General features: G+C 32.7%; 1 protein-coding gene across 16 annotated transcripts in view; it reads left to right on the top strand.

Moving 5' to 3' along the window:
- The window catches only part of PHF20L1 (PHD finger protein 20 like 1), a 74,454-nt gene that overhangs the window by 30,335 nt on the left and 26,268 nt on the right, over positions 1–17,851 (top strand). For all 16 annotated transcript variants that reach the window (XR_004059338.1, XM_030938166.1, XM_030938164.1 and 13 more), the window contains 4 exons: positions 5,495–5,577; positions 9,090–9,342; positions 11,336–11,524; positions 11,787–11,993. Coding sequence is in view for 15 of the 16 variants with exons in the window: in XM_030938166.1 (XP_030794026.1) it covers positions 5,495–5,577; positions 9,090–9,342; positions 11,336–11,524; positions 11,787–11,993 (732 nt within the window). In the remaining variant the exon portion in view is untranslated. The remainder of the gene's footprint in view (positions 1–5,494; positions 5,578–9,089; positions 9,343–11,335; positions 11,525–11,786; positions 11,994–17,851) is intronic.

The raw sequence follows: 17,851 nt of genomic DNA, 5'->3' as shown, positions 1-17,851 counted from the left end.
AATACTTTCATGATTTAGTCATATGTTCTTATCATGAGGACAGAACCTTTTTTAGTGCCTTTGGCCTAATTAAGCTGTATAAACCTTTGTTGGCTTCAACTGGAAGAAGCTTGCTTTCATGGTCAGATTTAGGAATAAATGTAAACTGAACATGTTGACCATTTTCTGAAGAAAGGAAGCTAACTGAAAGGTGACTCTGGAGCTAAGAGTTGTTTAGAACCACTGTTTTATTTATATTGTTCATCTAAGTGATTATAATTGGTTTCAGCAGGTGAGAATATTTAATCTCTTGCCATTTGTATATATTATTTTCATGCCTGTCTCTGATAAAGGACATATTTGGCCCCAGGAGAGGAAATATTTTAAATCAATTAACCTGTTACACCTTTTCCTTGTAAACTATTAACCTTGGAGAAAGCCAAATGTTCTCTAAGTGATTGTTCTTATGGCATGAGACTTCAGTTTTGCCTTAAAATATGGAACCCAGTGCTATGTGCTGGGCGGAAGTGGAATAGTATTTCTAACTCCTGTGATACAAAGATTGAAACAGCAGTATTGGAGGAGTCAAGATCAAAGAAGACGGAGGTGACGCTGACATGATACAACTGCCAGCTTTCCAGCATCATGTTTTTTTTTCCTTCAATTTGGATAACCTGCCTTTAATAGTTTCAGTCAATATACTCTTACATATGCCTTATTGGGAGATTCAAGCTCAACGTTTAAAGAAGTAAAAAAACAAAAAAACTGCAACAGAAAAACTCAGCTGAGCCCACAATGATGCATTATTTCTCTATGGCCTTGAAAAGACAGTAGTGGGGAAAGAAAGTACCATTTTACCATGTGCCTCAAGTTTGTAATACTGGTTGCTTAGTAACACCCTTCCCTTCCACAGAGGGATTTTCTCTTCACTTTCCCTCGGGGGTCTCAAATGAATAAGTTATAGTTTGACAGCAGCAGCAAAGCATAAGATTTTATGAATGTGAAGCCATTACTATCTTTTGATTTTCTCAGAAAATTTAAGTGTGTGATAATGTTTTTAATAGTTCATCTTTCTGCGTCTATTTCTGATTTCATGTTGCAACTATGTCATGCAAAAAGACCACAGATATTGTAAGATTGTCTTCAATAGTTGAAATTCAGGCTTGCCTTTTTACAGTAAATTTCATTTATAGTTTATAAAGATAAAAGATAAATGAGAACTAATATAGTAATTTTGTTATGGCATTATGGTATATTTTAAATTTATCAAGCTCATCTGTATGTGTCTTTTTGTCCTTTACTACTGAGAGGATTGGGGCTGGGATCATGGCAGCCTGCTCTGATGTATTTCTCTCCACTATATTTTGTTATTTTTTGAAAGAGTTCTAGCTTAAATAGGTGGACCAGCTGTTGGATAACTTTAATTCATATATTTATCATTCTTTCTATTCACTTTGCCACATACACACCATGTGATGATTTTAAACCCCATTTCTATATAGAGAATGTTAAAAGGATGGCGTTTTTCAAAGATTCCAAATGGGTAGACTGTTGAAAATATAATTGCAAAGTATATGGAATATATATGTATATACATATATACATATATATTTCCATATATATACATATACATATTTCATATATGTGCATATATACATATTCCATATACTGTGCAATATACACACACAACCTCCTGATTCATATTTTTCATTATGTAATGTACCTTATTGATAGCTATTATTTTATGGCTTATGCATACTCATTTGAAATAAACAATTTTACTTAGAAAATTAGTAGTCCATACTTTTGGGACAAAGTTGCAAACAAATTGAATTTGAGTAGACTAAACTGCAGATTATCGAGGGAGCAAAGGAGAAAAACATCAGCAGTTGGTGCATGGTCTCTTTCTAATAGGCTCTAAGAGTTTCTGGAATTTCAGTTAGCTAAGGTATGTTTTTGTAACTTAAGGAATTTAAAAAGTTTTAAAAATCCTGAAATTTGAATTGACCAGCAGTATGTTATTGATAATAATATCAAGAATATTTGATTCTTAGTTCCAGCAAGAAGATGGTGTTTTGAAATACCTGGATGAAAAGTAGCCCAAGAATTTAACCACTTTGCTCTTTCTTTGTTTCCCTTTCCCATTCCAGGGAGCTCTGGGCTCTGTTCTACTTATTCCTATTGGCAGGAAAAGACCAGCTGTGTATTTTTTATAGCTAATATAGAATATTGGAAAGTTGTAACTTTGTTGGTGGGTTGAACTGATGACTGTTTGAGATTCTTCTTTTACCTAAGTTTAAATAATTTCTTGAAGGAGCATAATGCATTCTTACTGGGCAATTTTATCCCATAGGTATATTCTTCTAGAAGAGGGCCTGTTAGTAATACATTGATAATTAATAGGTACTTGCTGATAATTTCCTTTCAGTTAATTCTTCTCATTTTCTGTGGATAGTGCATTTTTTCCTGGAATATTAGCAGGTTAAGATAACAGATTTTGGACTGCCTCTTAAGGCAGAAGTAGTCAAGAGTTGTCTCTTCAAGTACCTATTTTATTATTTGTTCCATTTTGTTGTTTATATTTAATAAGTCTTTTGTAAGTTGGTGCGAATGTAAAGCGTGAAAAAACTTTATTAATCATATTTGGGCTTTTAAATTCTCTAGATAACCAAGTATGCATTTTAAAATCTGATTTTAAGTAGTTTTTCTTAAATCTCATTACTTTTTATGAACACATTACAACACTTTATTTTTCCTTCTCAAACCATTAATGGAAAGGGATTTTAATAAACTGGTTCTGTAATATCCTAATGTAAATCTGTATGTTACAGGTGAATTACTTTGTTTCTTTTATTACTTGTGGTACCTTATTTTCAGTTTTTTAGTTTGTGATCTGTTTCATCTATTGAATATTAAAAACTATTTCTACCACCTATATGAAAGGAAAGTAAAAGATATAATTATATAAAATATTAAATAGGAAAATTTGTCCTGTTTGAATAGTCCTTAAAAAAAGAACTCTACTCAGTTTCCTACAAAAGAACAACTTGATTTTCTAATTATTTTTGTTTCAATAGTTTGTTGGACCTTAAGAATATTAGCTAAAGAATAAAAACCTAATGAATGTGACTTTAAATGTTAAATAAATATTCAATATGTTCAGAATATAATTAGGATTGAAGCTGTTTTTGTAAAATTGTTTATATACAGTTGATGTGGTATGAGACTATAACAAACTATGTAGTTTTTTGGTTTTTGGTTTTTGTTTGTTTGTTTGTTTTTTTTTTAAATCTCAAACTGGTACAAATACCAGGGTTTTGTCGTTGTTGTTTTCTACTTATTTTAAAATTTAGATATGGGATCTTGCTATATTGCCCAAGCTGGTCTCAAACTCCTGGGCTCAAGCAACCCACTCAGCTCGGCCTCCCAATGTGTTAAGATTACAGGCATGAGCCACTGCGCCAGACCTTAAATACCAGTTTTAATACTAATCATAGATGTATCAAAATCATTGTCTTACACTCAGCCTTTTTTATTTTAAAGTACATTCTGAGTACTAGGTACCTTTTGCCTAGTTTAGAATTTGCTCGAGTACTACTTTAAGAATATAATTTTATTATTTATCTATTTATTTATTTATTTATTTATTTATTTAGAGACAGAGTATTACGCTGTCCCCCAGGATAAAGTGCAGTGGTGCCATCTCGGCTCACTGCAGCCTTCACCTCCCAGGTTCAAGTGATTCCCATGCCTCAGCCTCCCATACTGGGATTACAGGCGTGTACCACCACACCCAGCTAATTTTTGTATTTTTAGTAGAGACGGGGTTTCACCGTGTTGGCCAGGCTGGTCTCAAACTCCTGACCTCAGGTGATGCTCCCATCTCAGCCTCCCAAAGTGCTGGGATTACAGGCGTGAGGCACCGTGCTGGGCCCAAGAATATAATTTTAATATGTGAATTCCTACCTTGATCACTTAACTTCTTTAGGGTAGCTATCTGATAAAGTTAAGACATGTTGCCTCATGGATACCTCTACATCATACTGTGTTTGAGGGGGCACCATTTTTCTCCTGTTACATATGTTGTGGACAGCTTCTGTAATGTATGTAGTATAATTGCTGTAGTCAGTTTACTATTAAGTTGTCAGTTGTTAAACATGCTTGCTTTGGAGCAAAGTTTTTGTGTGGCCAACTTTGAAATGACACAAAAAATGATTTTTGGTGACCTTTCATGAGCAGCGTGGCCATAAACAAAAACAAATACTTGTTCTAGGGCTTATAAACTGGGCTTCATTGGAGGTAACTGACAACTTTGAAATGACACAGAAATGAATTTTGGTGACTTTTTATGAGCAGTGTGGCCTTAAACAAGGCTTATAAACTAGACTTCATTGAAGGTACCTGACAGGCTTAGCAAAGAATTTTAACCAAGTAAATGCCTGTATTTCATTAAAACAGAGTTTTAAATGTCTTGGGATTCAAATTAGTAATACAGTTATATATTACAATAAAATATTCTGTCTTTTTTTCGGGGGGAGGTGACGGAGTCTCACTCTGTCACCTAGGGTGGAGTGCAGTGGTGGGATCTCGGCTCACTGCAACTTCTGCCTCCGGGGTTTAAGTGATTCTCCTGCCTCAGCCTCCTGAGTAACTTGGATTACAGGCGCCTGCCACCAGGCTGGCTCATTTTTGTATTTTTAGTAGAGACGGGGTTTCACCATGTTGGCCAGCCTGGTCTTGAACTCCTGATCTCAAGTGATCTGCCTGCCTCGGCCTCCCAAAGTGCTGGAATTACAGGCGTAAGCCACCGTGCTTGGCCTATTCTGTCTTTTAAATTTGAGAATTAGTGACATACGTAGAAGAAAACTGAAACTTCTAAAAATTTTTGTCATTTATAGACAAAATGACAAAATAAACTATAATGTTAAGTTCAGATGTTCTAGGAAGGACCCACACTTTTTTTCCCTTAATATAAAATAGATCCATCTGTGTTTAAACTCTTATAAGAAGATGAGGTACAACTGGGCACACATAAAGCTTAGATTAAAAGGATCTGAATGAACTTAAGAATTGGTAGCTTTTTAGCTACTAAAACAACAGAAAATCTTATTTTATGTTCTAGATGTTTGGAAGGATTTCTTCTTATTCTGTTTTTATAGTTGTAGAGAGAAAACCTGTATTATAAGTATTAGCAACCTGAGCAACCTTAATCTGGACATGAAGACATAGAATTTTAACTTTTTACAGAATAAATGTATGTGTGCAAGTGTGTGTTTTTGGTGATTTCATTGAGTAATATTAAAACCCACACAACTGTGTAAGCAACTCTTAAGTTCTGATTCAGTCCCTTGGCTTATTATTAAGCATATTTGTATTTTCGAAAGGAAAACATTTGAGACTACTTCCTATATATTACAAAGTATAGGAAATTCAACTGCTAAGATTTTTGAAAAGTTAATTAGGGTGTAAATCAGTATTTTTTCTAATAAACAATTTCTGTACAATTTTTCTCAAGGTTTGTTGGCATCCAAAGCTGTTGGGGTGGATGGTGCTGAAAAAAAGGAAGACTACAATGAAACAGCTCCAATGCTGGAGCAGGTATGAAATGGTAGCATTTGATTTTTTTCAGGGTTCCCACTGGAATGATCACGGAGCTCTAGTATCTACGTAATTGAAATTCCCCTTTTGATCAGATATGGGAATAGGAAGCTAATTAATTGATGATATATTTTTAACTCTGCCTTCTCCAAGGTATACAGATAACTACAGACTTCATTAGTGTTTGATTTCATAGACTGACATTAAAGCCTTTGTCTCCAAAATTTGAAGGCCTGGAGACAGGCATCCCAGGGTATAAGCTTCCAGCTGGATCACCTTTAACTAGCTTACAAAAAGACCCTTACACAAATACTTTCCATTTGTGAGTTAAAACAGGGTTTTTTGACATCTAATAAAACTTCTTTTGTAAGAAGTTTCTTTTATATTGTAACAATTGGTGTTAGACTGACTATGTGTTTTATGAATTGATCAATGAGCCATACATTTTTGCTAGGATGTATATTTTAATAACTACAAAAAAAGAGAGTTTAAAAAACTATTAAGGGTCTGTCTTTAAACCACCTAATAGAGGAATTTAAAAGTGAAGGTTGCAGTTGCTAGATTTTGCCTTGGCTACCTTCAGATTCCCACAATACTTGTACATAATGAACTGTGCATGCTTTTACATTCTCTAAGGGCTTAACTTCTTAGGCACTGTAAGACTATAAGAACGCAGTAATAGCCATAACTGGATTTCCTTGGTTCTCCTGTTTTAAAATCTGAGCCTTAATGTAGTTTTAATATATCCTTTTTGTATTACTTTTCTTTATTAGTAGCCTAATAAAGAAGTCTTTAAAATGAGTATCTTTTGCTCTCCTCTAGATGCGTTTTAAAAGCTATTCCAAATTTAATTGATATTGTATTGAGTTTTTCAGGGTTATTTTAGGCCTGATTTGATAACAATGCGTTGTTTTGGTGCCTCCATTAATGTTGTATTAAATCAATGGATCTTTTAAATTGATTAATATGTCATTGAATCATACCTTCTGATTTTCTGTGATCATCAAACGGTTAAGTCTTTGCCGTTATTGTCAATATATCAACCAAATTTTAAATAACTTTTTTTACTGTGTATTACTATATTCAACGTCCCAGATATAACAATATTTTGTATTTTCACCACTGTTTATGGTATTCTCAGAATGCGATAAATCAGGGACTTGGGTAATAAAATGTTTCTGGAAAATTCATTACAATGTCAATCTTTGATTATGCACAATCCTGCTGAGGTGAATGTGATTGTGAAAAGTACTTATTAAATGTGGAAGTTAGTGTAGAGGGCAGTACCTATCTTAGAGAAAAGTACAGAAAACCACGTTTTGAAATTGAATTTAAAAGAAAGAAAGGAAAATGGTGTAACTCGGCTGTTTCAATTTTCATAATTAAAAAATTTTGAGAGTCCTTGCCAGTTTTGTAACAAAGAGACCAACAATCATTAATGAAAACCTTGTAAATTATTTTAGATTTTAAGGAACACCACGCCATTCCCTCATTTTCTATTTGTCATTCAGGTTGACTTCAATGTGAAAATGTTTTGTAACCAAACACTTATTTTTATCCTATGTGTTAGCCTCGCTTCATAGTTAAAAAGCCGAGTTATAAAGCTTTTAATTATATCTCAATTGGTATCAGCAGTAGACCTAAAGGAGAGGTATTGATTGTTACTAACCTCTGTTTCCTAATGAGTTAAAGTAATGTCACTCATGACATCGATTGATAACAGGCCTGTAGTCAAAACTTACTGTGCTAATGGACTTATTTATATTTTTAAAAAATTCAAACTCTGTGGTCTTAAACCCCAATTCTCAGCTTATTAATTATAGATTATTTAATTGTATTAGGGATATTTCATGTTATATTTACTTTTGGATAAAACTTGCATTAGATGCATAATAACTCAGTAAGTTTTAAAAACAATGTTAATTTTTCCTTGTTTAGAAGTTAAGCACCTTATCAAGATATTAAGTTTTAAAATCTTGTTTTATAACTTTGTAACTTGAGAGTAATGGATGCTGTAGTGATGTCTTTCACATATGTGAAGATGAACAATAAAATTGTTTATTTACAAGTAATGGCTCTAATTACTTTTCTGGCAACACCTTTTATGATAAGGTTAGGAATACTATCCATTTGTGAAGTACCTTTTCAAATAATTAATCTGCACTTATACACATTTGTAATGAGTAAATCCAATCATAGAAATGATGACAACTGAATGAATGGGACACTTGACACCAGGCCTTTTATATGGTATGTCCAACATGCTGTCTGTAGAGCATTCGAGGTGCCCTACTTAATACCAAATATGCACTTTTCTTCCCCAGCAAAATTTGACTTGTGTCTCAGTGGGAACAGAATTATTTATTTATTTAGTCCCCAGAAAATGATCTTTCATACTCCAGAGAACTGCAGACAGTAGACCTGATAGTTATTCTCCACAAGATACGGAAGTAAAAAGATTTCTTGGGGACAAGCACGTTGTTTATGGTGCTAGCAATTTGACTGTTTATAAAGGCCTATGGTAGAATCGATTTTCAAAAAATGCATATTATATATTTTGCTCTCAGATAAGTGTATCAGAAAGAGAGGTATTGCAGCACCATAGATTGCAAATTCATCCAATGTAGCTATTTTATCTTGTTTTGAAAAATGGACACATTCACACATATTTTAACATATGTAGGAAATTTTACAGCCAAATGAATAAAAATATTCTTTTATGAAAGAACTGACAAAGTTCTAATTTTTTTTTAAAAGTATCAGTTGGCAGGAAGAAGGTAAAAACTCTCATCTAAGAATGCGACGTATTTTGTTTTTAAATCCAATGTTTTTAACTTACACTTTATCTCTTTGGTTTTTTTTGTTGTTGTTGCTTGTTTTGTATTGTTTTTTAGTCTTTTAACTCTATATTGCTGGTGGCTCTGATTTCATGATGCATTGTGCTTATGAAACTCTAGCTTTCAGCGCTAAAATGAGTTAAAGATAATGTTTTGTTAATTTGGTCATTGTTTTCCTGTTCAGATCTTTCTTTAAAGGGAAACTGTCTACTTAGACCTTCACATTCAACTTAATGAAAGAAATGATTTTATAAGAAAACATCTAAAGTCAAAAGCTTAAATTAAGTATTCCTCTAATCCTTTAAAACATGAAGATGCTGTTTATTTTTTGAATTATTGTCATTGGCAGTTATGGTTCCTAAAGGGGTATATTTCTATTTAATACTGAAAATATTTGTCCAGTAAGATAACATTTTATGTTCTGAAAATATTACAAATAATATATTTAAAAAATGAATTTAGACTGAAAGTTGGCAGCATCCCTTTAAAGACAGCCTATTCAACTTTTAGTTAATAATTTGTGGGGTTCTTTTTGGTTTTTCATTTGTAATAGAAATGTTATATGTTGCTTAACAATGTTTCTGGATACTAAAGTTGCTTAACAGTCAAAATAGAATACAAGAACAAAAATGAAGAAGCCAAAATAAAAATATCAATTTTTTATTATTTATTCAGGCGATTTCACCTAAACCTCAAAGTCAGAAAAAAAATGAAGCTGACATTAGCAGTTCTGCCAACACTCAGAAACCTGCACTGTTATCCTCAACTTTGTCTTCAGGGAAGGCTCGCAGCAAGAAATGCAAACATGAATCTGGAGATTCTTCTGGGTGTATAAAACCCCCTAAATCACCACTTTCCCCAGAATTAATACAAGTCGAGGATTTGACGCTTGTATCTCAGCTTTCTTCTTCAGTGATAAATAAAACTAGTGAGCACAGATTTTTAAAAAATAGTTATTTGTCCTATAAGATACATTAAAAACAGTTTGATTGTAGTTATATTGTATTTTTATGAAGTTGCTTTTTAAAAACTCAAGTGGATATGATAGGGAAGACTTGAAACTATTCCAGGGGCAAAAACCATAGACATTTCTTACTGATCTATTGCTTAGAGACTACTGCTGGTTGAGAATCCTTACCATTTAATAACACAGATTCCACTGTAGTTTGACTCTCCTCAACTAATAATCCGAGCATACTGAGAGGCCTGATTCATTACAAAAAAAAAGAAAGTTATAAAAAGACCCAGCATAGCTATTTTTACCTAAGACTATTCCTGTAGATTTTTTTTTTGTCCCCACTTGTCTATAACTTCCCTCTGCAATACATTTTATTCATTCTTACAATATTTGTAGTCTAGACTTCAGTTTAATCTTTTTAATGAAAGGAAAATGTCTCCGTGATTATATTTTTTAACGATTTTACTGTTACTACTAATTTTTCAAGAATTAACGCAGTCTTTTTCAAAATCACCTTTCACATGGGTATATCTATCTATCTCCCTATATATCTATATATATAAATAATACAAGATTTGTGTTGACCCTGAGTTTCTCATATTAGTTTAGTATTCTAAGTTGGAGACACGAATAACACTTATTTGAAGTCAGTAGGTAAATGATGCTTTTTTTTGCTCTTTATGCGACAAATGAAATACATGATCAGTTGAGTGAATATGACACGTTTCCTCATGAACTATTCCATATTGTGTCTTCCAGAATAATCAAAGATGTTGGCATTCAGAAGACTTTTATCAGACATACTAACCTCTTTTCCTTCAGTTGCCATATTTTCTGCTGAATCATTTTTTCATTTTGATCTGGTTTTGCTTTTTTGTTTTGTTCTTTGTAATAGGTGGAAAGAATGGGAACATAATTCAGTTGTTTTCCTAATAAGCTTCATTTCGTTGTGACATCATGAAATAGTGTCAGTAGTCACTAGAATGTCATATGACATTAACAAACATTTTATTTTGGAAATTGTATCTTGGTATTATAACCACAATATTGCAGTTAAATTTTATTCTTTTATATTTTTTAGTTATCAACATGTCTTTTTCATTTTCATTGTAAAATTACTCTTAAATACCCAAACATCAGTCTCTTTAGACTGTTTCTTATTTCCTCTTTCTAAATTAACATGAATATATTGGCATATATAATCTTGCCTATTCTAGTCAAATATGTTTATATGCCATGTAGAGAGACGATATCTAAAAGTGTAAAAGACATTTCCAAATATTTATATTATATTGCTAGAAGATGCCTAAATTACTTACCAAGTTGTTAAAAATACCCAAGTACACAATGTCGTAATCTTAAATATCCTCATTATTTGCTCACAATAAGTACACAAAGTTGTTTTTGTTCAATTTTTTTTTAATGAATCAGGCCCAGACATGTTTATAAAACTCCATTTGGGGGGATGATGATGGAATAAAATTGTTTACATTAGTGTAAAGTAAATCACTAACTCTATAATGTTATATCATCTGTGTCCCTGCCTTTTTTTCCCTTAGAGTTTCTAGATTTGCAATGTAGCAAAAGGAATATATATATATTCTTTTCCTTATCTTTTGCTGTAAAGAGACTATTTTCCCAAAGGAAAAATGGCAATTTACACAACGATCTGCAATTAGAGAAATTAACTATAGTCTGTCAGTTGGAGCTACTTGAAATTAATGTTCCATTTTATTTTCTTTTAGTTCTAGTAGAGTAGATTTTAGAATTTTTGATTGACTCATTTTGAATGAGGTCACAATTTTCGCCTTTGATTACCTTTGAAACATGCCATTCCTTGTGGATATCTTATAACAACATCAGAGGGAAGAATATGAATCATTTTTTCCCATTTATCTCCTTAAATATTATAAGATGCTCCTGGTATGTATCTGCTTCGTGAACATTGAAGATCTTTTTCTAGGTCCTCCACAGCCTGTGAATCCCCCTAGACCTTTCAAGCATAGTGAGCGGAGAAGAAGATCTCAGCGTTTAGCCACCTTACCCATGCCTGATGATTCTGTAGAAAAGGTTTCTTCTCCCTCTCCAGCCACTGATGGGAAAGTATTCTCCATCAGTTCTCAAAATCAGCAAGAATCTTCAGTACCAGAGGGTAATGTATATTGATTTCCTATAGAACCAAACATAAAAGAAGATAAAGAAAAAACTAAGAGATAGAGATTATTAAACTATTAAGACATTTCTGTTCTTATATCTTCTGGAGTTATAAGCAATTCACTTATTCTACAAATATTTATTGAGTGCCTTCTTTGTGCCAGGCACTGTTTAAATTATGTAGCACTTTAATTCACAGTGATAGTAACTGAGCCATTTTATCTGTGTTAATATTATATTACACTCTTTATTTTGTGTAGTGCCTGATGTTGCACATTTGCCACTTGAGAAGCTGGGACCCTGTCTCCCTCTTGACTTAAGTCGTGGTTCAGAAGTTACAGCACCGGTAGCCTCAGATTCCTCTTACCATAATGAATGTCCCAGGGCAGAAAAAGAGGATACACAGATGCTTCCAAATTCTTCTTCCAAAGCTATAGCTGATGGAAGAGGAGCTCCAGCAGCAGCAGGTAAAAGAAAAAAAATAAAGGCTCTTATAAGTAGATAAGTAGCTAGGCTTGCTGTTATTAGGTATCAACATTTTGAGGTTTAACTATGTTATTTTGATTCCTATATAATTCCTTTTCATAAATACTTTAACATTTATAGGAGAGTTTCTTCTCTGTTTTAAAGGTCTTTTGTGTGATCTTGTTACAATCATATTCCCTGGACATACGTACTTCTTACCTTGTTACTTGATCTATTTCCTTCTCCCTGCTTCTTCTTTATATATCCTTATTTCTACTAAATATAAATTATTAGAGCCAAGTATAATTACAGGAATTCTTACTTTTGAAGCCAGGAAGTACTTAACGGGATCAGTACTTTGATTTAAGGATTTTAACAGAATTTAATATTTAAGAAACACTGAACTATATGCCTGTGTCTTAAATATAATTCCATATTTTGGGGCAGATTCCTCCAAATTGAATCAAATTTGCTATAAAGTTATTTGAGGAGTGCAATATGTGAAATCAGCCATCCTTAATAACACATTTTTTCCATGATTTTGTGATATTTATTGTAGTTCGAAAGCATTTGGATGTGTATTTTACCAAGCTGATATTTTAAATCTAACAGTATATCGATTCATGTTTCCTTTATGTGGGTGCATTGTTTTATTTAGAAGTTTTTAAAAATTATAACCTGATCCAGAATACACATAATAAAAAAAGGCCAATACTATCTTACAGATGCACTTCTGGTAAATTACTATTTGGAATTAGATGTTTGAAAGAAGTCTGAATTTAGTTTGTTGTGAGTTGGAGAAAAACATAAAGCAATTTATTGATGCATTACCAAGGGTGTTGGTGATCATTGTGTTTACAGGCATCTTCTCTGAAACCACTTTATCCATTTTTTGGATGAAGCATAAAATGATGTGTTGAAATAAAATGATTGAAGTTACTTAAGAAACATATACTTATTTTTATTACTGTTTATATAAAGGTCGAAGTTACTTTGTACATGATAATTCTTTATCATGTTTAAAAAAATAAAATACCCAAGTCTGAATATTTGTAGATTTTGAAACATTTCCTGTAGTTTCTCAAATCAGATCTATTGTCTTTTGACTCTTGGTCTTTCCTTAATTAATTTTTCTTTTCCACTTTTCCACAAGATTTCCTAGCTATCATTGACCCATTGAGATACTTTTTTGATAAAGGTCTTATTCAGTTCTTTAATGATCTGGCATTTGTTACTGTACTGAATATATGAAAAATATGTTAAAGTTGTAAGGTTGTATATCCATTGGGAAAATTATTTTCAGATGTACATATGAAATTACATTTTTCTTTAAAAGTATTCTAATAGTAACAATATTGAAATATAGATCAATATGAGTAACTGTGTAATAACTAAGAGTCTTACATTAACAGATTATATATCCTAAAATATCAAAATATCAATGTAGTGATTGTGCATGAAAGTCCTTGACTTAGATGATTTTGCTTCTAACCAGATTATTAACTTCCTCTTTTCAGAATTTCTAGCATATTTGTGGCACTATGGCTGACTACCTTAGAGGAAGGCACACGAATATTCTTTCCCTTTTTAAATATTGGTAGTAACTATTGGAAAAGTAAAATAAGTCAGATCGTTTTCTGGGAAAGTAAAAGGTAGAGAGGAGGTTAGCTATAATTTGAATTTGTGGAAGAGTAAGGATTTTCTGGGTGTGATGAGCTTAATAGTATGGTAGCTGTCAACTAATTGCTTATAGCAAGGAAATGCATAGTTTTAATTTTTAATTACTGCAGGTTTATTAGAGGGTTGAACACAGTATTTGAATAGAGGGAGGTGAAATTCTAATTTGTTTCTGTGACCTCTTAATTTTTAGTTTTTGAGGAAAGTGGTAGAATTTAGGTCATGTTCTAACTGAACACCTTTTGGTTACAATCTTGTGCCCCTGTCCCACTTGCACTGAAATTCTCAGTGGTCTCTATGTTTTTCTCCTTAACCTTTTTGTTATTTACCCTCTCTTGACCATTTTGCTGTATTTGTTATGCTTCTGTCTGCTCCCCAAGTCCTCTTAGATTTAGAGTCAAAGTGCCAGGTTTTTATGTTTTTATTTCTTTGATACATATATACATATATGCACGCACACATACATACACACACGTATGTTTGGTTGGTATCCATATTAATTATAAAAGAAAATTTTGTTACTGTTGAATTTTAAAACTGATAATTGAAAACATGCTTTACAGTTTGTCAGAGACATTTTCTGAGTTATTTTTGTCAAATTGAAACTCTTGGGGAGTTTAGAATGATGAGGGTGTTAGTTGCTAACTGTGAAATTGTTCGACATAGTTAGGTTTTTACTTTTGGGGGAGCAAGATAAATTCACACTGCTGAGTTCAGCAGTTGATGCTAAAGGATTGATGAGATTTGTAAATAGTCCAATTATTATATGCAACTGTTCTTAGTTGTTTTCCAGTAGAGATAATGAACTTGCAGTACTCTCTATGTTCTTCTAGTGGGGTGGATGCCCACATGACTAGCCACTGTTAAGAATGCTATTGCTGCCTACATTACCAAACAAGTAATTGGTATCTTTGTAAAAATTGGTGCCTTTGTTTTTATTTTACTATCAGGATTCTTTCTCACAGAGCCAGCCAATTTTAGATAAGGATACAGCCTCAGGAAATCTTAATTCTGTTAGTATCTGGGAGGATACAGTAAATCAAGTTTTTTGAAAAATCGTCTTTTGAAAAATAAACTCTTGGTTCAGGTTCTCACAGGCACCTTGGGCCAACGGTTATCTGTTGCCCCTTGTCACACAATTCTCTTTAGGTGGGAAACACAGTGTGAACAGATATGGAGTCTGCCTTCCAGAAACGTAGAGTCTAGAAGGGACACAAAGCTAGCAACTGAAATACAAATATTTAAAGCATGATATAAGTGCCTGAAGAGGTGTAAAGTACTCTTGGGTGTAAAGGAAGAAAAGATTGCCCCAAGAGGCCTCTGGTAGAGCCTCTTAAAAACCCTGTAGAGACAAACCATCTGCCTTCTCTTCTTGCTTCCTTGAAACTCAGTTTTTCATCTATATGATGAGATGATAGTAGATGATGTCTGTGGTCACTTTTGGCTCTACAATCTTGATGTTTTACTTACCATTAATTAGGCATTTGATAGTCTATGTTTATTCAAAAAAAAAAGATTATGATATATGATAGGGTTATTTTCAGCTTAAAAACGTCAATTTAAGATAGCTTTAGAGATGATAACTTTTATTGTTTGTACCACTGTGAAGACAAAATTGGCATTAGCAGGTTGTATGAATATAATTTTGAGCCATTTTAGTTACTCTTGTATTAAAGGAAATACCTTTAGTAACACATCTTCATTTTTTTATTTTTTTATTTTTTAGCAAATTAGTAAATAAATATCAAGGAGCATTTACCTGTTTTATTGCAGCATGTCTTAGTTAGCATGGATAGGAATGTTGGCTTGACGTGGCCATGCAGAGTGTACCTTTATGTAACGTCAGGATGTCCATGAGCAGGTCCCCTCAGTTTTCGGGTAGCATTCGATGAAATGCATTAGGCTTTGCTTCAGTGTCATTCAAAGTCATCTTAGTTTTTGAATGAAATGTAGATATCAGTAAATACATGTGTGTAGGTTTATCATCATAGCTAAGATAGTTGGACTCTTCTTAGTGAATCTTCTATAGAGTGTTCATGAATTATATTATGGATTGGTTAATATAATACATTTTATCACCAGTGAAAAACAGAAGTAGGTCTTGGGGTTGGTCTAAGTTAGTATGGCAAAATAGCATATTGTCAGTTCTATCTAATCTGCCTGTGGCGGGTTTTGAAATGGCCTTCATTTTTATTCCAACGTCTCACGTCAACTTTACATTTACTATTTAAAAGTCTTTTTGTTTTAAATTGTTTTTCAATTTATTTTCCAGATTTGTTCAAAACAAAACTACAACTGGAGACTCTGTTGCCTCCACCCTCATACCAAATGTTCATGGCTTCTACAGAGCCTGGGGTTTCCATGGAGAGTCTCAGGGATTGCCTCTCTTTTTAGCCACAAGAATCTATAATGATTAGCATACCAGAAGAGGCTTGAGAAATCACTCTACATTACTAGTTTTTGAGTTGTATGCAAGCAGGCATGGTTCAGAGATCTGCCTCTCTGACTTTAACTAGAGTAGCTCCATTTGTGTTTTGGTTTTTGTTGTTGTGTTTTGCATTCAGCTGCCAGAGAATATATATATATATATATATATATATTAAATCTATCTATCTACATATATATTTTTAAATGTTCTGTTGCTAAAATTTAGTTTAAGAATTACTATTCTACAAACTAATATTCTGATACTTTGGTCACCAAATTCTAGCACGTGGTAAAATAAGGACAAGATAGTGAACTTCTTGTAAAACTAAACTTATTTTTCTTGTTGACTTCTGGAATGGTCTGTTTTGTTTTCCTATTTGTGTGTAAGTATTTTTTAAAATCCTACTGTTGCGTATACGAATATTTATTTTAATATCCTTACTTGAGTAAAACATTGACAACCCTTTATGAGTCCCCCAGTTTTACTTTTGAAATTTTGTCATTTATGAAATCGAATGGTTTGGGAACCACTAGAACATGTAAAAACTAAATCTAGAGCTCACTCTCTGGACCCCACTCTGGGATTGGCTGCATCTCTTCTGCTGTGTTAGCCTCTGTGTTTCTGGTGCGGTGGTTCATAACTGTTGTATTTGTCTGTCAAGTACCTAAGGGGTGCACACATTCCAGTCAGTAAAAGTAGCCTAGTAAGGCAGTTCCTTTAATCTGACTCCCTGTCCCCACTCCAGGAGATTCTAAACATCATTGCTCCACCTTTTCCCTAGAGATCCAGTGCTCCAGAGATGTAAGAACCTAAGAGGCAATGATCACTGTTAGCAATATATCTATGTCTGCACTACCACTGAGGATTTGGAAAGCACATTCCTCATGGTTTGCATTGTAAATGCTTTATTGTTTTCAAGGAAATTGCATAAAATTTATAAAGTTCTAATAGTGCAACAAGTAGTAAACAGAAATGATGCCTTTGACCAGCAGTCTTGCTAATAAGAAAATTTAATTGTATTTCTCTTTGCTGTGATATCCCTTTCATTTTTTTCTGTCATAACAAATGGAGATTATCGGTGTTCTTATTTAGGTTTAAACTTGCTAGAGCCTTATTGGCACTTGATTTGAGTGGTATTTTTATATTTTTGTTATGTTTAAATGATAGAAAATATTTGAAGTAAGATGAACAGTATCAGCTTTTTTGATACTGTTGTAGAATGATCTTAAAAAATTAAACTGGTAAATGGTGACATTAAAGCATAATTTATAGACTAAAATTGTATTTTAAATGTACTGTAGTATTTTTCTTAGATTAACACTAGTCACAAATAGATATTAGCATTGGGAATGGTTGAATATGAATTGATTAAATGTACCTGTGTCAGCTGCACAGTAATTAAAAGGGCAATATTGGTTTAAAAATGAATTTTAGACTATTAATACCTATGTTTTATTGGAATATTTATTGAGATTGAATATTTTAATGTATAAGTATGTCTTTGTATTTTACATTTATATATAGAACAAAAGTGGTTTGCAGAACAGTTTTATTTTGACTATTATCATTACCTAACAGAGCATTCATGATGTAGTTGAAAGGTACAAGTTTGTTTTAGGCACAAGAGCTTAAATATTAGTTTTAAAAATGTATACAGATTGTTGAAAACCAGTATACTTTAATATGGAGTTTAATATTACATTTTGATAATCCAGATAGCATTCATATCATAACTGTCACAGAAGTAGAAATGAT

The sequence above is a fragment of the Rhinopithecus roxellana genome, chromosome 9 (genome assembly GCF_007565055.1).
Source record: "Rhinopithecus roxellana isolate Shanxi Qingling chromosome 9, ASM756505v1, whole genome shotgun sequence".
In the NCBI taxonomy this organism is placed as follows: domain Eukaryota; kingdom Metazoa; phylum Chordata; class Mammalia; order Primates; family Cercopithecidae; genus Rhinopithecus; species Rhinopithecus roxellana.
Note: the sequence above shows the minus strand (reverse complement) of the source record. Positions and strands in the feature narration are given on the sequence as shown.